This window comes from Sugiyamaella lignohabitans, chromosome C (genome assembly GCF_001640025.1).
Source record: "Sugiyamaella lignohabitans strain CBS 10342 chromosome C, complete sequence".
Taxonomy (NCBI): Eukaryota; Fungi; Ascomycota; class Dipodascomycetes; order Dipodascales; family Trichomonascaceae; genus Sugiyamaella; species Sugiyamaella lignohabitans.
This window is the reverse complement of record NC_031671.1, coordinates 265,215-286,872: the sequence shown is the minus strand read 5'-3', so window position 1 is coordinate 286,872 and position 21,658 is coordinate 265,215. Positions and strand designations below refer to the sequence as shown.

Genomic DNA, 21,658 nt, shown 5'->3' with positions numbered 1-21,658 from the left:
TAAATTGGATGCCGACCGCTTGCCGAGTTCATTGAAATTAATTTTACGGACCGCTGACTGCCGGCTCAAGACTCCACAGGTATCCAGCTAAAGCAGTTCAGTTGACAATTACATATAGTCTTTGTTCTATATCCGCAAAAATTAAGCTTTTCTGATAAAAGAATGTCCGATATTTAGATGCTGTCGAAAAATATAGTGTATTGTGGTTATAGCTGGTGGATTATCTGTAGATTTCATTGACAATTGTTTTAGCATTCTGAAAATATTTTGAAAACTTCCCCTTAATTGACTGTCACAATGGTCATGCTATAAAATTTATTTGGTATGGCGGCTGTCGACATAAAAAAATGTTCGCTGTGGATTGTTAAAGGGCACAATTAATTTAGTAAGGTATGCAATTTGTAGATAGTTCGATAAACGTTTGGTCATCTTAGATGTCAAAAAAAAGAAATCGATAACTACCAGAGCTCAATGGACAGATAGTTCGCAACGATGTCGAGTAAATCAAATAAACATGTATCTACACTGGAGAATAGAAAGTTCAAGCTGTCATTGACTGGAAATATTAGTATTCCCTTACAAAGCTAAACTGTTTCCTTGCATGGACTGAACATTCCCTTGCATGGACGGACGTCTTCCCTGCATATTTCAGTTCATTGTGCATGGTTTAGGATGAGAATAGGAGAATTTGGGTCTGACTAGCCGCAGTAGTTTAGTATTCTCGACTGTCTTTAACCAGAATTTTCGTTTATCTGGATCTCTGTTGCTTTATGTTTCGAACTAGTAATTCACATTGAAGTGTACCGAGATCTGAACAATTTTCTGATCTTCTTTCTAACCTGAAATATAGAAAACACTGTTTATTACAAATAGCGATATAAAATAACTGATCAGGTTCAGATTGCACAGATATAGAATCCTAGAATTAACTCAAGTTCACAGTTATTGCTAAATAACCACACTGGTGCGGTCTCTTTGCTGATTACTCTTACTACTGCCGATATGCATGATCATGCGACATTAACCTGCCCCCCCTGCATGATAGAACTATTTATATGCAAGCTCTAGAGTATTTCCTATATGGCAATAGGTTTCGGAATTTTGTGATATAGTGAGTGGGTTCCACCAGAAATATCTTTCATATAGTGCTATACCAATTCTCAATAGATTGAGACGCTATTGACAATGGATCACTACGACTTGATCCTAGAACTACTAACTTTGAGAGTGTTGAGCCAACAAGTCCTTCGGTTGGCTTTTATACACCCTCATCCTTCCTAATTACTCCATTAATATTCTGTAGGTAGGTAATTAGTGTGAACTTGTTATAGAATAAAGAAACTAATCAAATAAAGTCAAACGTCGACATTGCTTCCCCTGCATATCTCACGTTTCCGAACCCTTATCGCTCGATAAGATAAGATTCACCCTTGAGGTTATCCAACAAAAAGGATCATCCGAGGCAACTCACGCAACTTCAACAAACGCTGAAATGTCAACTGTTAAACGTCGTACAACTAAAAAAACTGCTCTGGAGCAGGTTGAGTCGAAAGTAGACGAGGTTATCGATAGTATAGCACACTTGTGTCATTGGGATGATCTGCCTGAATGGCAGCGTGACAATCATTATATACAGTCGGGTTATGTTCGTGAAACTAAGAGTTACTTGAAGAGCTTCAAAAGTCTTGGATACATTCACAATGAAACAGGTATGTGAGAAATGCCATTATTTATCTGTTATAACAGAACCGAGCGAATCATTCATTAACAGTACAGGCAATATTTATTCACATTTGATCCCCAGCGTACTCTTTCTGATATGCTGCTTTATCGTCATTGACAGTCTGGCTCCGAGGTTCAACACTACCACCTGGCGAGACCATTTGGCCCTTGCATGTTTTGGTCTTGGTTGTGTAACGTGTTTGGGAATGAGTGGTGTTTATCATTGTATGAAATCGCATAGCCACCAAGTCGCTGTCTTCGGGAACAAACTAGACTACCTCGGGATTGTAATCTTGATCCATACTTCCATGACGTCTATTATTTACTACGGCTTATTTGACCATCACTATCTGAGACTGTTACTATGGGGTTTAATTTCGCTGTTAGGTGTTGTGTGTGCCATGGTATCTTTGGTGGATAAATTTAGAAGCCCTGATTGGAGACCCTTTAGAGCAAGCATGTTCGTAGCCTATGGTCTCAGTGGAGTATTACCATTACTGGTAGGAATTAACGTATATGGCGTAAGTAAGAATATTGCGCCCCAAAAGCTAGAGGGAATACTAACTCTGGAAAGTTTGAAGAGTGTAGCAGACGAATTCAGGCCAAATGGATTTTTTGGGAGGGCGGTCTTTATGTTCTAGGAGCTGCTTTATATGCTGCACGTATTCCTGAGAGGTTCAGTCCTGGTTGTAAGTAAACATTAGCTGGGTGGCATGTGCCTCCAATGGCTGGGGTCTGCCCCAGATCCCGTGGCTCCTGATTCGCAGGAGAATACCAGATCGCTGGCTTAATTCAGCTACGGTGGCCAATACTTTCAAATTCTCAAGGTTGTTTCGCTAACGTAGTTACAGCTTTCGATATCTGGGGTCATTCTCACCAGGTATTCCATGTTCTGGTAGTATTTGCTGCAGTGTGTCATGGAATTGGACTTTTAAATGCTTATGAGTATACTCATAGAGTGGTGATGCCTGCTTTGAGTTTAAGTTAGGGAGACCCTGCATGGCCCCTGCAGATGAGCTGCTGGTCTGATATGGATGGGTTATTCTGCCGACTGAACTTGAAAATAGATTTCAGTTTGAATGTAATCGACAGGAGTTTTTGCCAGATTCTGTTTTGTTGCACATAGAAATTAGTTAAGGTTATATGGGTTCCTGGCACATTCAATGTATACACATCCCACAGTGTGCTATCTAAAAGGTATCCAAAATCACGATGGTGTGGGCTTTTAAAGCAATAGAGTGGGATATATAGATAATATAAGTTTATTTATTGTTTAAAATATTTTTCTTTTGATAGGAAATAACATGGCCGCTACAAACATCGAGGTTTGTACTCCGCTTCTTGCGGAGACGGCATATGGATAGTTGATCAGCCGCATTGCATCCTTTACCGAGGCGGCAGGTAACCCCAGATTTGCATTTAACCGACCAAATGAAAGCTGATCTCTGACCAACTAACGGTTTCTGCTAATGATCTCAAGTTGTGGCCATGGCGAATTTACAAAATAGTAGCAGCTTGGAATCTTCCATGTCTGGATCCTTTATTGTCTCATCGACTGCCTCCGTAGCAACCGAAACTTATCAAAGAGCAGCCAAATTATTTCTCACTAAGAGCTTTGTTGATTCACTTAATACATTAGAGCCTTTACTTGCTGATGCCAAAGAATTGAGAAGAACTGGTCAATTATCCGAAAAAACTTGGATCAAAAGCTGGAAGTTATACTTTGTCTTACTAGATGCTGCTGCTAGACAACAGGAAGAGGCTTCGACTAGATCACCGTCGTCTTCTTCATCATCCTCATCATCTTCGATATCAGGCACAAACTCTGTTTCAAGTTCATGGCCAAAAAAAGTTCGTTTAGAATTAGTAAAGAAAATTACTGATGGATCATTATGGAAGCAGGTTGAAAATGAATTTGGTGGTTCCTTGTCTTCAGCCCCCCCTGATATTGTTTTTGGATTAACGTCTCTAACCATACGGCATGGAACCACTAATAACTCAATTTTAAGCATGGTATCAGAGTCATTAGAATTATACCTTTCATCTATGTCGGATTTGGTTCAATCATTTGACGATACATATCGTCACGAATATCTGAAGGTGCTGGATCTATACATTTTAAAGGTACTTCCCCTCCGTAATGAGTACGATCTAGCCAGGGAAATGATAGAGTCTAGCCAGTTTTATGATTCCCACGTCAAAGAGGAAAAGAGAAGGCAGCTTATCAAGTCAGAAGAGAATTTGGTAAAGAAGAAGCAGAAAAAGGAAGAGGAGGATTCCAAGAGAAAACAAATGGAGGCCCTTCGAGAAGAAGCTAAGAGGAAGCATGAACGACTAGTACAACAACAACGCCAGCAACAGAAACAATTACAACAGCAACAGCAGCAGCAGCAGCAACTGGAACAGAAAACCTCTCTAGAGCATCAACAGTCATCAGTGAATTCTCTTTCGTCGTCTGGGTTGGGTCCTCGGAGAACAGCATCTCCGACTCCACCACGGTCATCGAATCCTGTGAGAAGTTTTGATTCGCTTATTTTCTATTGGAGGCGACGAGCCACTGCCATTGTTCAGTCTGCCATGGTTTGGAAGATAATTGCATTCTTTATTATAATTGTTCTCTCAGTATCTAATCCATTAGCACGGGAACGGGCGAGAAGGATAGTTAATAATGTTTGGAGAAAACTTAGTGAGACTGCACGCATGGGTTTTAAGGTCAGCTTCGTGTGACCCTCATCCTGGCATTCCTATTGTATAGCATGTAACAAATAAACTAATGAACTACTAATGGCGGTCAGAAGCAGAATACTAAACATAGAATATAATTAGTCATACACAATAAAATCAGAGCGTGGTTAAAAGGGAAATAAAAAGAGCTAATAAATAAGGGTGGTAATAATAGTATACAGTTCGTTACACCCAACCAGAGCCAGTGCGATTATTCATAGCATATAGCTTCATTTGAGTACGCAATGGTACATTGCTTCTTCTGTTCAGAATCAGTGCTGGGCGTGCAACGGGCACTGGAGGGGTCCAACGCTCTTCAGGTTCATAATCAATGTCAATCTTAACAATATTGGATTGATAGCATTCGTAAAGTGAGGGGCTTTCATTTTTGAAAATCGTTTCTGCGACTTCTATATCTTTCAGCCAAAACAAGGACATGGCCATAAACTTTTGCTTCTCTTCTTGTCGCTCGTGCAAAATCTCATTTATGGATATATCTTCAAACTGGTTGACTGGTTGGCAGAGCCACGGAACAATTAAACCCCACACCCGTTCTTGTTGCAGCGGGGTAAGAGCAATCTTGGTGAGATTAGGATCTAAAAATGTTAGTAATGATCGAGTTTAAGTCTGAACTGCGACATATAACTTACAGGATTGATGGACATTAGGAAGGCCCAGTAGCAATGAGACCTGAATGTCCAAGAAGTACGAAGTGTCGGGTACCACAGAATGGACCAGAATGGGAAAGAAAGACATCATTTCGTCCAATTGTTTGGGTCCATAGGTGGCCATGCGAATTGCATAGGGGAAATTCTTTCTTGCCTCAGCTTCCTGTTGAAGCTGCAACATACGCTGTCGGTCGAGTTCCTGTTCAGCTTCCAGAGCTTTCTTACGCTCTTCCTCAATTTGCAATTGACGCAATCGTTCTGCTTCAAGCTCTTGTTCGCGCTTGATCTTTTCTTTCCGGCGATTCTCCTCTTCTTCAAGACTCTTGAGCATTTGGAACTCTCTTTCCTTGCGTTCTCTTTCCTTTTGAGCGGCAATGATTTCTCGTTTGCGAGCAAGCTCTCGTTCCTTTTCCTTCTGAATTCGGCGCTTTTCTTCTTCTGCTCGCCGTTCGGCTTCCCGAGCCTGTCGTGCTTTCTCAGCTTCTTCAGCACGCTTAATTTCAGCTTCCTCAGCACGCTTACGTTCTAATTCTTTCAATCGTTCTCTCTCAATTTCTTCTAACCGTTTCTTCTCAGCTAGAGCAGCCTCTTCCCTTGCTTTTTTCTCAGCAGCAGCTTCCTGTTGTTTACGAAGTTCACGAGCAGCCGATTCTGCAGCCTCAGCTTTAGCTTTCTCATCGAGTTGTCGACTTCTAACATCGCTAGATGGCTCTTCCTTGACCCTGGCTGGAGATTCCATTCGGCTTTTAGCTTTTTCAGATTTTTCAGCCTTTTCAGCCTTCTCAGCTTTGTCAATCTTTTCAACTTTCTGAAGCTTTCTCTTTTTGATACGATCAGGCGGGATTTCATGGTCGTCACTTACTTTCCGTCTTTTTTCAACGTCAGATTTCGATTTGATCAAATTCGAAGCAGAACTGGAACTCGACGACGATGTTTGATCTTTTTTGCCAGGAATCTTTTTCTTTTTATCAACAGCGTCTCTAATAAGTATAGTCTCTTCGTCATCGCTACCAAGAGCTTCCTTTGCAAGATCTAGATATGATCTTCCTTGAGCATCAACCCAGCATGGGTCCGCTCCAGAGTCAAGTAACAATCTAATAGTATCCATATGACCTCTCCCAACAGTCTCATGAAGAGCAGTAACACCCTCATCGTTGAGTTGATCACTACTAACACCAAATGCCAGAAGCAAACCAACTACTTCAGTATGTCCATGCTTAGCAGCTAGCACTAAGCAATCAGCATCAGGCTGCCAACCTTCTTCTAACGACCTACCAACATACTGTAGGTCGCCATCAGCAGCTCGACGGTATACCTGCTCCCGACCGGTTTTAGTTGTCAAATCCATCCACAAAAGATCGTTACGAATACTTTGTGATCGAGCACCTCCTCTTCTACGAGTATGACTGGAAGAAGATTTACTTCCTTCATCGTGTGATAAAGAGCTTGACTCATCAGCATCACCTGACGTTGTGTGGTGTCCTGTGCCATGATTATGGGTATGCGATGGACTATGACTACGATTATGATGATGATGGTGGTTATTATGGCCATGAGACACTTGGTTATTATGGCTGTGTTTCTGGCGATGTCCACTTTGACTCCCACTGCTGCTATACCCACCATCACTGTAATTGCCACCACCTCGCCGTCCTTCAAAGTAAGCATCTGGAAAGGTGCCAGGTGTAGCATGAAGTGCAGCATCATAAGCACTGTTGTTAGCTGCACTTCCATTGCCACCATTATTTTCGTCTTCAGCACCTCCCGTATCGCTCCCACGACGTGGCTTATTCCTCATCTTAATAGAATATTCCTTCAGCAGGGATTCCAACGTGTTGAAATGTTCGTCGTCCTGCGACAAGAAATCTAGCGCAGTTTTCCCTTGGGCATTAAAAATACGTGGGTCTGCTCCTCGACTAAGAAGAAGTTTAACAACTTCGACATGGCCTCGTGATGTAGCGTCTATTAAAGGGGTATCCAGATCGCTAATTCCAGACCGGATATCGATAATTGCACCGTTATCCAACAGCAACTCAACAATATTGAGATGCCCTTTGAGTGCCGCATCATGTAAAGCTGTGTTTCCCGCATAATCTCGATCATTAACATCCACACCCATTTCAATCAATGCCTTGGATCTCTCGAAATCACCTTTATCACACAGCTTTTGCAGAAGTAAACGACCACTTGCATCTCTTATAGGACTTCCATCTTTACGAATTGGTTGAACAGGCATTGTAAGCCCACTGGCAGTGACATTATGATTACCTGACCTGACAGCAGGAGAAACCGATCGTGAATGTTTACCATCATCGGTATCTTTGACATGGCTCCTTCCATCTTTTCGCATCTTTGCAGTAACTACACTTTTAACCTTACGATTGGCATTGGCAGCAGTACTAGAACTTGAGTTACGACTTGTATCTCTACTTCTTGACTTGACACGGCCTCTTGGGTCGTTCCAATCATCAGAGTCAGATAAGGTACCAGAGGCACCACCGGCTCTTTGAAAAGGTTGTCGGTTATGTCTTTGCTCATTACGATGTTCATGGTCGTCATTATCGTTTTCATTTTCACTATCATCTTTATCACCAGAATACTCATCATCATCATCGTCGTCGCTAACATGGATTCGCTTTTGCAGACGTTTCAAAGGTTTGTTAGATTTAGAATGGGCTGAACGGCCTTCACTAGCATCTGAGAGCTTGCGGATCTTGATCTTTACACCCGAATCATTTGAACCATTTCCAGACTCTACAACTGACAGGTTTCGTCTTTTCGGTTCTTTGCTTTCCTCTAAAATAACCGTTTCTGCTTCAGACGAATCTGCTTCATGAGCATCGTCAGTTTCGGCAGTACTATCGTCGTTTTCCATATCATCTCCAACTTTCCTATCATAATTTTCTCTAGTTTCTCTATGGCCCTTGTTTGATTCACTTTTCTGCTCAGTCAGATTTTCCTGGTTTGTTTGTTGCTTGGCTTGAGTAGCTTGATTCTTGGTAGAAAGAGAGCTATTGTACTCAGCCAAAGTGCGCTTGTTTATCACAGCACCCGGTTTTGTGGAAGCGGTACTGGCAGAAAATCTCCAACCAGAACTCGGTGGCCCTGAATTGGACCCACCTCCAGAAGGAGAAGTGGAATTACCATTGCCACTTCCAGTTGACCCTTCATCATTCACCGGCCCGGTATCAGATGAGGCAACATTATCTGACGCCATAGATGGGGTTAATCTATAGGGCAAATTGAATACCCCAATCTAAACCACAAATACAACGTCCAGAGTCCTCACCGGCTTTACAACCTTCAAAGAAAGGCTGTTCAACTATTAGGTAAATAAGAGTTAATCAGATAATGTTTAAACAATTGTTTATATGCGATGGCTGAATTTATTATACCAGAGCTAAAAACCCAGTCCTTTATAGGGATTGAATGTGGGAAAATGTCACCTGCAAAGGAACGATGGAACAATTAGTACTGAAGAGTCATTAAGCAGGCCACTTCGAGATAAGGTGCATATATATATTCCGGAGAGATCCCTGACTTCCAGGTTCCAATCAATTACACATATATACACATACAAAATTAAAATGGTCAAGAAAGCTGGTAAGTGGTTATGAATTTTGTTAGTGGCTAGTACAGGATTGTTTTCTTGATATATTACAGTAAAGATATATCATAAATCATTTGAAAATAGAGTTCAAGCTGGATCGATGAGTTCTTCTCAGATTACATATACTACGTATAAAGTGTGAAAGAACTCCCTACTCAGCAAAACTTGATACGAATAATTCAAATAACTAACTCGGCCAGGTGTTCTTGGAGCTACAGGAAGTGTAGGACAGAGATTTATTCTGTTGTTGGCAAGTCATCCAGATTTTGAGCTGGTGAAGCTGGGAGCTTCTAGCAGAAGTGCTGGAAAGAAATACAAAGATGCTGTGGACTGGAAGCAAACTTCACAGTTGCCAGACAAATTCGCTGATCTGGTTGTCACCGAATGCAAAGCTGAAAACTTCAAAGAGTGTGATGTTGTTTTCTCTGGACTCGACTCGGATGTTGCTGGAGATGTAGAGGCTGAATTTGTCAACACCGGACTCAACATTGTGTCTAATGCCAAAAACTACCGCCAACACCCTGAAGTTCCTTTGGTTGTTCCCACTGCCAACGCCGACCATTTGGATGTGTTCCATGCTAAAAAAGCTGCTGGTGCTTTAAAAAACAAAGGTCTTCATGTTTGTATTTCCAACTGCTCTACTGCTGGTTTGGTAGTTCCACTTAAAGCCCTCCAAGAAAAGTTCGGCCCTGTCGACACTCTTATCACTACAACTCTCCAGGCTTTATCTGGAGCTGGTTTTTCCCCTGGCGTTCCCAGTATGGACATTCTCGATAACATCATTCCATATATTTCTGGCGAAGAAGATAAGCTAGAAACCGAGCCCCGTAAGATTCTCGGTGCTGTTTCCAGCGACAAGGTCTCGTTCTCCATCATCCCCGAAAATGAAATGAAGATTTCTGCCACCACCACCCGTGTTCCAGTTACCGACGGCCACACCGCATGCGTTTCGATCAAATTCGCCAAACAGCCCGCACCCTCCATCGCCGAGATCGAGAAAGTTCTTTCTGAATACACCTGTGAAGCTCAACAGCTAGGCTGCCACTCCGCTCCAGCACATGCCATCGATGTTCTTTCACAACCCAACAGACCACAACCACGTCTGGACCGTGATCGCGGAAATGGATACACTGTCTCTGTGGGCCGTATCCGCCCGGATCCCGTCCTGGACGTCAAATTTGTCGCTCTTTCGCACAACACCGTCCTTGGCGCTGCCGGTTCTGGTATCCTCATTGCCGAACTACTTTTGGCTAAAAATCTCCTTTAAATAGACTTAATACTTCGTTCTCGACCCACCTGCCTCCGGCGGCTGGGGCTTCGCCCCAGACCCCACTGCTCCTCTCGCTCCGCTCGAGTCGTCTCTCCACGGTCCCAGCAGTCTCCTGCGAAGCAGGAGCCACGGGGTCTGGGGCAGAGCCCCAGCCGCCGGAGGCACAAGACCACCCCCTACGTTTCAGGGTCCAGCGGTTAGGGCTCATGTTGAAAAATTCCTGTTTACGTCGATCTTTGACGCAGGGTCCTGACTTGTTCCTGGTTGATCTGTGAACATATGCTGACCCAGGATTTGGAGCCTGTCGACGAGGACAGTCTGTATGACCATGTGTATGAGCTGATTGTTAGCAGGGCAGGATCGAGCCAGAGTGAGCTTGGACTGGGGTATGTGAGCAGAACAGACCTTGTCGAGATTTCCGTGGGAGATCAGGAGCTGGAGATAAAACAATCACTGTCTATGTTGAACTCGAGTCAAGAGAGTTCTACAACTGGTGCTGTTATTTGGAAGGTGTCGCCGCTGTTTGCTGATTGGTTATTAACTGAAACGTCTTTGTTTAATAAGACAATTGTCAATAGTTCACAGACAGTGGTAGAGTTGGGCACTGGTGTAGCTGGTATCGTCGCTGCTACTTTGGGCCAGAAAGTTGGTCGCTATATAGCCACTGATCAGGAGCATATTCTAAAATTATTGAGTTACAATATTGAGAATAATACAGCATCTTCCAAGATAAGTTCGAAGAAGAGAGTCAAGGCGGCTGCCGTACCAAGTCAGATCAGTGTTTGTGAATATGACTGGGAGCATTTAGAAACATTTGGGAACTTCAAGGATGGAATCGAGGGTTTAGGATCTAATGGCACAATTATTGCTTGCGATACTATTTATAATGATTATCTGATCCCTCATTTTGTAAACGCTTTACTGACTGTAGCAAAAACAATGGGTCCTGAACACAACATTATAATTGCTCAGCAATTGCGCACTCACGAAATCCTCGAAGCCAGTCTGAGCCAGTTACTTGAAGCCGGATTTAATGTCTGGTCCGTCCCTGACGAGCTCTTATCCAAGAAGCTAAGAAACGGATTTGCTGTTCATTACCTCCAGCTGCCGCTGGAAGACAAATCATTTTAGTGTTCTACAGGAACTGTACAAGATTGGAACAATGGTATTTATTATGCATGATTAAATAATTAGTTAAATATAGACAATGAAAATGCGAAAGGAAGACTTCGGGTCTTCCAAAGAGAAGCCATTTATGGATGCGGTGGTGGTCCTTTGAGAAACTCAAAAATGTCTATGTCGGCATCTGACTCAGCATCAAGATTATCACTGCGAACGAGCTCATTGCCAGGGAATGGTGGATATACCGTGTGTTTAGGCGAGTAGTTGGTGCTGCTCGATCCTCCTGTCATTATATCGTCATTTGAATATTGACGACCGCGGGTCTGTAACTCCACCACATCGTAACCACCCTTGATATCTGGTGTATACAGGTCTGATTCTTGAGTGTTGCGAGATGGCTTGTCACTAGATGGTGATGAGGGGCTGCGACTGGAATTCCATTTGCACCCGTCAGTTCTTCGAATACTGAGGCCTCGTAGAATCTTACGCCCCGTTTCCTTTTTGAATACACGCTCTTCACGATTTCTCCAAGGAGTCTCACGAATAAAGAATGCAATAGTATCAACAACACAGTTAAAAGGCTGCATAAAAGCAGCAATAGCATTGACCCAGAAAACTGTACTTTTGGTCAGGTCGCTTCTAAATTGAAGACATTGAAGCGCGAATGGTGCCAGCCATAAAAATACATATGCTGTAGGATAAACAAAGATCGATCTTATTTGTCTTTCAATGACAGAACGACGGAACTGAAAGTCGGCCATGCTTGCTCGTTGAAATTCGGCTATTGTGTTGGCTTGAACGTCTATCGGTTGACTGGGTGAATCAGTTATGTTTTCATTGGATGTAGCCAGGAATGCAAATCCGGGAAAATATGACAAAAACGACAAGGTACCCGCCTTGAACATTCTCCAACCTCTTCTAAACCGAGGACGGATTCCCTTTCCTACAAGCTTAGCATCGTATTTATCGACGTAGCTTTGACTTTGACTGAAATTCCTTACCACCTCGCGGTATTGTAGCTTGACATATATGTAAATGGCAACATATATGGACACAATGGTTACAATGATTATATATCTCGGTATCCAAGATAATACTAATCTGTACCATAATGGTCTTACTGGCAAATAACACCAGGTAATGTATGGTCGATAAGACTTACGGCCCTCGACAAATACCAGGGCTGCCATTATCAATGGAATAATGATTGTTAGAGCGTATACCCAATATCGGTATCTGTATAAACCTCCTTCGGGTCCTTTATACTTTTTAAAGATTAGCAGAGCTGTGTGAATAGCCAGCGCCAACACTGCCAAATCGGCGCCTTCTATAAATGCAGATGTGAAAAAGCCTACGACATCACAAAAATTGATATTGTCATAGGCCGATGCTACGAGAAGTACTCTCGCTGGATACCATAGTAAAACGACAGCTTTACCAAAGTCAAATAAAAGTAGTAACAGAATGAGATGGTGTCGAAACACTTTTGTCTTCATATTCGTGTAAAAATACAATGCGGCCAATCCGAAAACTATGCTCAAACATGAAGATGACACCGACACCCATCGCAGCACCAACGCCTGATACGCTGAGTAGTTATTTACTTTGCTTGTATCAGAGTCGTAATAGTCTGACATGGTTGCGGAGTTCTATAGTGGAACAGAAAGTTTACCATGTGATACGACCGAACGGAGCACTATTGAAAATGTTGGATGAACGAGGGTGGGGACACCTAGTAAGGGGGGAAACCAGTAGCGAATGAAATCCAGCTGAACCCTCACACGGGTCAAAAGCCTTGTATACAGAATTCGACAGAAGCTAGTCTGATTAAAAATGAGAGTTCAGGTGAGCTGGATTATAGCAGCAGCCAACTGTAAGTCGAGTCCACGTGCAAATATTACACAAACCAAGACTGGTTGGTCGATTTTCTTAGGACAAAAGCGAAGATCAAAAGGCAAAGAGACCCAGCTCTCTTCTTAATATCCAAGTGCGCACTTATTCAAAAGAGTGTCAAACAAAACCAAATGGTCGGCTGTCAAATGTCAGGTATCAGCTGTCAAACCCCAGACGCAGCTTAAATCGAAATAGGAAGCCGGGCCAAAAAAAAAAAAAAAATTCAGGTACTAATACAAAAATAGCACAAAAACTCACGACAAACAGTTCCCCTATTAAAAAAGATTCAAACCTATAAATCAGCTAACAATCGATCTCCTGATTTCTGGATTAAACCGAAAAACGGGTGTGTCGGAAATGTTGACTCGAACTGATCAAATGTTTCGCGATCTAAACCAAAAAAACACGCGAACTAACGAACGATTTGCTCTATTTTGTCAACCACTACTACCTAAAGTTTCAGAGCAGACTACAAACAAACGTCGTTAATTGAAGGTAAGATGATAAATAAATAGAGTAGCGTAGATTAAAGGCCCAATACTAAAATATATTCATACGATTTTTCCCAGTGTCTGTTTATTGCATTCCCATATCAGTTAGTAGTAATCAGCACTAGTCGTCAAGATCAATCTATTAACCGTTTTTGGCTAAATTAACGATGAAAAAAATGGTGGTTTGAAAAATTTCTCACAATATAGTCCTCACCTAACAATATCAAAAAGTGTTGATGAGATTTTTTTTCTCTTGTTACAATTGTACTTTAAATGTTCAATCTTATTTTGGTACTCCGCAATAGGGCCTGTAACTTAACTCTAAGTTTAGGGAGACTTAAAGCCGACGCCGCTTGACTGTGAATGCTGCAGATGCTCAATAGTGGTCTAATCAGTAGCTGCACAGGCTACTCCAGCCCACTGGTGCAGTGATTTACCCACATTGATTTCACCGCGAGGCTTGGTGTCACCCTTAAAAAGGTACAGCGACGAGATTGACTTTTTTTCGGGCGGTCGATAACCTTAACTCCGTGGTCAAACCAGCCAGCCTGCTACCCAGCCAATTGTTGGTAAATGTGATATTGAATACCTCTTGAATAGAGCAACTCAAGTTCGTTCGTGAATCTGCTAACAATGCATCAACTTCGCCGATTTCTTTTTGAATTATTTTCTTTAGGGGACATTTTTGGATCGTGGATGGCGTGGCCTGATCTAAGATTTGACCCTCAACCGGACCCGAGATCTGGCTGGCTGGGTTCATGAGCCGCGACTATTACAGGTATATCAATAATAGCCTACAAAAACTATGCTAGTTATTAAAGACTACGTTGATTGTATGTACATTTCGACAGGATAAACATCGAGCTTCCTGGCTAGACCGTGTATTTTGCTAGCCAATTGATAATGCAACACTATATAGACTGCTATTTCCGACAGCTGGGACGGCTGATTGAGACTTTGTCAATTGAATTTATAGCACACGGACACCTCGGAGAATCGTGTAGCACCAGTGTAACGTTCCTTAACAAGTTGCTGCTTGATCATCGCACTGACTCCCCACTGACACCAGATATATGGTACTGCAACGGCATTAGCGTGTCTCAGACCGATCGTTGAACTCTATCCATGCGTCAGACACACCTCGTGTCCAGCTTGGCGTGTAATCCCGATCTGCTCCACAGCTGTTAAAACATCATACCAAGTTTTACATTTAAGCTTTTTCACTCCTCCTGCAGATATTATATTATATGTATGATAATTGTCCCTTACCCATTTACTCTCAAAAATATCTGATGGCTACGGAGATGTGTCGGTTGTATCGATTTGTTCTCTATCCAAACTGTTTGGTACGAGATTAAATATACTTTGGGTGGGCTACTGTGCCTCCGGCGGCTGGGGCTCCGCCCCAGACCCTGGTTGCTCCTCTCGCTGCGCTCGAGTCGGTCCGTGGGTGCGGGCTTGCCCATGGGCTTCCTGCTACGACTGTATCATATAGAGAATGGCGGTTATCAGATCGACAGTGCTTGAGAGTAGATAGATATATACCTAGTCGACGGAAAACCATCGCAGCATGTTGTTGGAAGGAGGTTCCCCTGAACCTGTCGCAGTTATTATCACGCACGGAGTTCCTGCGCCCGTCAGTCTCAATGTGTAGCTATAAAAAGATGAAAGGGTCGTTTTCATAAGCACTTCTCTTTTTTTAACAGATGACAAGTATAGATATTGTCAAAAAGTTAATTGCAGAAATTGGCATTTGCATGATAATATTGGTTAACCTGTGGCTGTAATACGACTCGAGTCAAGGCGCACTATGGGGTCCTCTTGCTTTATCGGTTCGCCGGTTGCATAAACTTGAGAGCAGTAGTTAGTAAGCTACCATCGCAAAAATAAAGCGCTAAAAGAATAAATATGAGTTTAACTCAATATGTTCACCTCTTAGGCATACAAGTACGTCTCCACTAGGTATGCAAGTCCCCCTGATTTCACCGCTTTTAGACACCAACGCTAGCCATGCATATTAATCATATTAATCCATCCTGATTCGTATAGTAAATAAGAACCCGAAGGATACATCAGAATTCCGTGAAATCATGCGGTCATATCAGACATAAGATCTTTTAATGAAAATTTGGTAAATATGTCACAAGAATGAGATACAGTAAGCATCTATTGAACACAAACTATCAAGTACTCCTGGCGAAAGGAAAAGATTGCTGTGTCACACAAATAATGTAAGATTGCGTAGATACGAGTACAACCGACTTGTGATCAAGCAAACTAAGCCACAGAGTAAGATTCTTTAGTTCCACTTATCTGTAAGCAGACGAACAGCAATGGAATAAAACTTCCCCAATCGCCCCTAGAGCGGTTTAATTGGTAATTACGAGCGCTTTGTGTGGTATGTTCCACAAAAAGGAAATTCCGCTTAGTCATGTTCAAACTTATATCCTGAGAACCATATATGAAAATATTACTAGTTTCAATAGGGCTATCAACTCACCGCTTGACAACTGTGCTCAAGAGAGAGAGATGCACTGCAGTGTATGTATTATAATAATTCGTGCAACAATATCACAACAAAAGTGGAGACCGCTCTGACTCTAATTTCAGTCTACTATCTACTGATCCCAATTAAGTAAAGAGGATTTTAATAAATTATTCAGTCAAATCGAGGTAACTTAATATTTACATATCTGTAACAATTGTCTTCAGCACAGCATCTGAAGTGCAAATACCACCCTTCTTAGCTATCACTGAACCCTATGAGACAGACAGGACCCTACCAGTTCTCACCACTCTTTACTCGGTATTCCGAGCCTGCCTCCGGCGGCTGGGGCTCCGCCCCAGACCCGGCTGCTCCTCTCGCTTTGCTCGAGTCGGCACGTCCAAGGTCCGAGCCATCTCCTGCGAAGCAGGAGCTACGGGGTCTGGGGCAGAGCCCCAGCCGCCGGAGGTAGGATGCCGCTTACAAGAGTGACATTGGGCTGAGAAAAAGGACTAAGGAGCTCCTCGCTTTAATTATCGTCTTCTGTATACTCCAGGGCCAATTTAGACTGGTTAGTGTGCGCACCAAACTCTAGCTTGGCTGTTATAGTCAGTGTCAATGCAGTCAATTTAATTTACAGTTAATTTGTAATTGTTTTCGCGGGTGAGCTAGAGAGAGCGTTGAAATGCCATTGTAGATCCAGACCTAGGACAATGGCTGCACATGCAGTCGATTATAGCTCGTCAGCCCCGTCTTTGTCGTACCCCACTTGCTTCTCCATCAACTCCCCGGTCTTGGCTGACAGCAGCGGGGTTTGGAGCGGAACCAAGTAGTCCGGAATGAAGTTACCAGGTACCACACGGGTGTACGGCGTTAGTCGTATGAGACTTTAGTCAGATCGATCCCACTTTAAAATACGAGATAATGCATTCTTTTATTGTCGATCAACGGTCATAGAACGAACACTGCTCACGTTATAGCTAGTACAGATCTCGTATTGGCTGAATATGCAGTTAGATGCGCATGATCAGCAGCTTCAGGCTCAAGTGGAGAAGCCGAGCACAAAATCCGAACTAAAGATCCGTAGCCCTATGCACAAGTTTTGAACTGGCGCAAATGAAACTGGACAAACGGTTATTTCAGATTCTGAACAATACCTTTAAATTAAGGTGAAATAAAAAGAACCTTTCGCTTATTTTGTTTCTCGTTTTGCATCTTTTTTCCTACGGTGGTTTCTGGGATTTCAAACATTCGACAGGTCAATAACTCTACAAGAGGAAAGACCCTGTGAGCTAGCCAGAATCAGCCTCTGTTTGGTCTAACAGTAGTTTATGCTCTATTTGGTTTCAGGGGCTAGAATTAATTACTTCTTATATTGGAAGTCATATGAATCTAAATTGCTGAGTATTGGTACTAAGCTATTGTCTCACTTAACGAGTAATTTTCTTTAGGAATCTCATAACCACTGGTTATTGGCAAGACCTGATTACTGGTATCTATCATTTATAGACTGATTCTAATGGAAAGTCAAAAGAAAGCATATTTAAAATGTCTGAAGCTTCATCTAGTCAATATCTAGATGATATCGGTCAGTTAACTTATGAAGAAAGTACCCTATCTCCAATAGATGCTGGTTTCTCACCAGTTGGATCTAAGGGTCAGGAGAAGGAAGTAGAGCAAAATATAGAGATTGACTCGTCCCCGTTATCCACAGTTCAGTCTACTGGTCTAACATTATCATCTATCGACAAGGTAACTGTAAATGTGCGAAATCTATCACTCACAGTGGCCCCTACCGACCCAGCATCCCTGCTTGGTAGGTTGCTCAAAGTCAAGTCTGCATTAGGGGGTGGATCCAAGTCAGAAGAAGATGCGGAGTCGTCAACTGGAACTAGTTTGGTTGAAACGTGGCATGATAACGAGAAAACAATTGACAGTAATGCTCCAGATGTTCTATCTGGTTCTCGAAAGAAAATTCTACAAAATATATCAGTTGATGTCCCGGCTGGCAGTATGATGGCTATAATTGGAGGTTCAGGTTCAGGAAAAACATCGTTGCTAAATGTCATGGCTTACAGGATGGGATCTAGAAATCTTCATTGCGAGGGTTCTGTCACTTTCAACGGTAATCCTAATATTAATCATGTCCGTAATGCTTATGTCATGCAGCAAGACGTTTTACAACCAAATTTAACATGCCGTGAAACGTTAGTCTATGCTGCCAATCTCAGGTTACCGTCTTCAACGTCCCGTCAGCAAAGGGCTGACTTGGTTGAAGAGATTATTCTTGAACTTGGTTTAAAAGAGTGCGCCAATACACTAGTGGGTGATACAGCTCACAAAGGATTATCGGGAGGAGAGAAAAGAAGATTAAGCATCGGCATTCAGTTACTAGCGAACCCCTCAGTTTTGTTCTTAGACGAACCAACAACTGGCTTAGATGCCAACTCGGCCTTTTTACTTGTCGAGACGTGCAAAAAATTGGTCCTGAAAGGGCGCACGATTATCATGAGCATTCATCAACCTAGATCTGATATCTTTTTCTTGTTTGATTCCGTTACTATATTAACCCGTGGTCAAGCAGTATACTCCGGTTCCGTTAGAGACGTTCTCCCGTATATAGAACAACTTGGATATAACTTCCCAACTCATATGAACCCTGCTGACTTTTTGATCGATTTATCTGCCATTGACACGAGAACTGCTGAACAAGAAGTGAAAACAAAAAGAGTGGTAAACAGACTACTGGCAGCTTGGATTGCTAACCAGAGATTTGGACCTGTAATGCAACCTGACTCAGTTCCTCCTTCGTCCTCGGCCGCTCTTGCCAAAGCCCCGTTATGGCGAGAGATTGCGGTATTAACTAAAAGATCATTTATCGTGTCCATGCGAGACCCCATGGGATTGGTAGGTCTCCTTTTGGAGTGTGTACTGATGGGTACCATATGTGGATGGATCTTTTTCAAATTAGACGGCTCAATATCTGGTATTAGATCTATGGAAGGTTTACTTTATACTTCCTGTGCAGCACAAGGATATCTTATTCTGCTTTATGAGACTTACCGACTTTGTGGTCCTGATTTGCGTGTTTTCGACAGAGAGTATAATGACGGTTCAGTTGGCCCATTTGGTTATCTAATATCCCGAAGGCTATCCAAGATGTTTACTGAGGACCTATATGTTCCCCTAATCTATTCTGTAAGTAATATTCTTTTCTGATGGTCAAGTTTGTGAACTAACATAGATTCAAGGCGATTGTATATCACATGGGTGGATTGAGGACTGATAGTCCTCGCCATTTTTTCATATTTTTTGCATGTACTTTAGTTCAACAGTACATTTCAGTCTCTTTTGCTATGCTCAGTGCAAGTATTTCTAGAGATTTCACTACTGCTTCACTGGTTTGCAATCTTGGATATACTTTGCAAAGTATGGCATGTGGATTTTTTGTGAATGCACCAACCATGCCGGTATACGTGAGGTGGACACGATGGATTGCCTATGTATATTATGCCTTTGGTACCGTAGTCTCGAATCAATTCAATGGCTTCCTTGGCGACTGCCCTTATGATTTAGCAGACGACAGATGTGACCCATACACAGGGGAGTATATATTACAGACTTTGGGTTTTCCCAAAAATTGGATTCTGGTGCCCATGATGGTTAATATTGGCTGGGCTGTGGGCTTCCATATCTTGGCATATCTATTACTGAAATATGTCAGGGTTTCTGTGGCGGTTTCAAAAACCTTTACTGTCAAGAAAATTGAGGAGGTTGCTGCTGTACCATCAACTCGGTCAGACTCTGCCAGGTCAGAAATTACCGTAACCTTAAATGACATCCGACTCTCTGTTATTCGCCGACAACGACTTGGATTGACTACAAGGGAGATCGAAATTCTACGCGGTATCTCAGCCACTTTTGTACCCGGATCGATTAACGCTATCCTGGGTCCCAGTGGATCTGGCAAGAGTTCACTTTTAAATTTTATGGCCGATAGACTTCATTCCAGTTTTAATCAGAAGTATATGTCTACAGGAGATATTATTTTCAATGATAAGCTGCCCTCACGTTCTCTGGTAAGATCTCTTTGTTCGTATGTGACACAAGAAGATGACGGCCTTTTGCCCTCACTAACGGTACGTGAAACCTTGTATTATGCCGCTGACTTGAGATTGCCTAAAACCATGTCTAAGCAAGAAAAAAGAGCTCGAGCAAATGAGATTATTATGAAAATGGGCTTGAAAGACTGTGCCGATACGTTAATTGGCGGCGAATTTGTTAAGGGAATCTCTGGTGGTGAAAAACGTAGAGTGACCATCAGTATCCAGCTCTTGAACGATCCTAAGATTCTGCTATTAGATGAACCCACATCAGGTCTAGATAGTTTTATTGCTTCTTCTATTTTACAAGTGTTAAAAGCACTTGCAGAGGAGGGTAGAACAATTATTTGTACTATTCATCAGCCACGTTCTGACCTGTTCGCTCAATTCGGAAATATCCTGCTGTTGGCAAAAGGTGGAAGGGTAGCATACAATGGTCAGTCAACTCAGATGCTGGATTACTTTGCATCTTTGAACCACCCTTGTCCTCCTCTGACCAACCCGGCTGACTTTGTTCTTGATCTAGTATCTGTGAATCTGCAGTCAGAGGAAAAGGAGTCTATATCAAGGCTCAAAGTTACCAAGTTATTAGATCATTGGCAGAATGTGGAAGATCCTGCACTTGAACGGCCCTTAGTTGATGCACACCTTGGTTTGGCAGCAGCTGAAGCTGAATTCAGCAGCCAAGTTAGAGAGCCCTCCAAATTTCTCCCTGCTTACCAGACCTTACTTCGAAGATCTACACTCAATTTCTCTCGTAGTCCCCATATGATTGTTGCAAGAATCATGCAGGTGGCAGGTATCGGTATTATTTTTGCACTTTTTTTCTCGCCTCTCAAAGATGATATGATTGGAGTAACAAATAGACTAGGTTTGGTCCAAGAGATTACTGCGCTCTATTTTGTTGGAATGTTAAACAATATGGCAATTTATCCATATGACCGGTCTGTGTTCTATCGTGAACATGATGATAATGTCTATGGGGTCCTGCCATTTTTCCTGGTATACCTCACTCTTGAGCTTCCATTCGAATGTATTACGTCACTAATTTTTGCTGTTTTCTTGGTTCTTGTCCCAGGTCTTCCACGTACTCCAGAGCTCTTTTTCGCTTGTGCATACTGTGCTCTGGCGATTGTCAACTGTGGTGAGTCAATTGGAATTGCCTTTAATACTTTGTTTTTGCACGAGGGATTTGCAGTTAATCTGATTTCAGTGGTATTATCTATCGGCTGTTTGATGGCTGGTATTATGTCCTTGGAAATGCCTGGGTTCTTGAAAGGAGTGAACTGGCTGTCCCCACTTAAATATGCTGTTTCAGTTATGATTAATATGAGCTTCGACGGCCAAACCTTTAACTGTGTTGGTCAGGCAATTGATGCCGACGGAGGTTGCGAGTTCGACAGTGGGGCAAAAGTCTTGGAAAATTACGGATTGAAGGCTAATGTTCCTGCTTATCTTGGAGGAATTGCCGTGGCTGCTGTTGTGTATCGTGTCCTAGCACTCGTTGTCCTCAAAATCAACCGTCTTAAGCTTGGCATAAAAACATTGTCTAGAAATAGTCGTTAAATTG

At 42.5% G+C, this 21,658-nt stretch overlaps 7 protein-coding genes across 7 annotated transcripts; 5 read left to right on the top strand and 2 right to left on the bottom strand.

Annotated features, from left to right (window-relative positions):
- Positions 1-3,210: 3,210 nt before the first annotated feature.
- Positions 3,211-4,449, top strand: AWJ20_3792 (uncharacterized protein; the record flags this gene model as incomplete). Its single annotated transcript, XM_018880823.1, has 1 exon — positions 3,211-4,449. One exon carries the CDS (start codon positions 3,211-3,213, stop codon positions 4,447-4,449), a length of 1,239 nt encoding a protein of 412 aa, XP_018733475.1.
- Positions 4,450-5,067: 618 nt separating this feature from the next.
- On the bottom strand, positions 5,068-8,331 carry HOS4 (Hos4p; the record flags this gene model as incomplete). The annotated part of the gene is made up of 1 exon (XM_018880822.1): positions 5,068-8,331. One exon carries the CDS (start codon positions 8,329-8,331, stop codon positions 5,068-5,070), a length of 3,264 nt encoding a protein of 1,087 aa, XP_018733474.1.
- Positions 8,332-9,484: 1,153 nt separating this feature from the next.
- Positions 9,485-9,991, top strand: HOM2 (aspartate-semialdehyde dehydrogenase; the record flags this gene model as incomplete). Its single annotated transcript, XM_018880821.1, has 1 exon — positions 9,485-9,991. One exon carries the CDS (start codon positions 9,485-9,487, stop codon positions 9,989-9,991), a length of 507 nt encoding a protein of 168 aa, XP_018733473.1.
- A 282-nt stretch (positions 9,992-10,273) lies between these two features.
- On the top strand, positions 10,274-11,125 carry RKM5 (Rkm5p; the record flags this gene model as incomplete). The annotated part of the gene is made up of 1 exon (XM_018880819.1): positions 10,274-11,125. The coding sequence occupies one exon, from the start codon at positions 10,274-10,276 to the stop codon at positions 11,123-11,125; it is 852 nt and encodes a 283-aa protein (XP_018733472.1).
- Positions 11,126-11,247: 122 nt separating this feature from the next.
- GPR1 (Gpr1p) lies at positions 11,248-12,753 on the bottom strand (the record flags this gene model as incomplete). The annotated part of the gene is made up of 1 exon (XM_018880818.1): positions 11,248-12,753. The coding sequence occupies one exon, from the start codon at positions 12,751-12,753 to the stop codon at positions 11,248-11,250; it is 1,506 nt and encodes a 501-aa protein (XP_018733471.1).
- A 4,780-nt stretch (positions 12,754-17,533) lies between these two features.
- Positions 17,534-19,204, top strand: AWJ20_3787 (uncharacterized protein; the record flags this gene model as incomplete). Its single annotated transcript, XM_018880817.1, has 1 exon — positions 17,534-19,204. The coding sequence occupies one exon, from the start codon at positions 17,534-17,536 to the stop codon at positions 19,202-19,204; it is 1,671 nt and encodes a 556-aa protein (XP_018733470.1).
- A 137-nt stretch (positions 19,205-19,341) lies between these two features.
- AWJ20_3786 (uncharacterized protein) lies at positions 19,342-21,654 on the top strand (the record flags this gene model as incomplete). The annotated part of the gene is made up of 1 exon (XM_018880816.1): positions 19,342-21,654. The coding sequence occupies one exon, from the start codon at positions 19,342-19,344 to the stop codon at positions 21,652-21,654; it is 2,313 nt and encodes a 770-aa protein (XP_018733469.1).
- Positions 21,655-21,658: the final 4 nt, after the last annotated feature.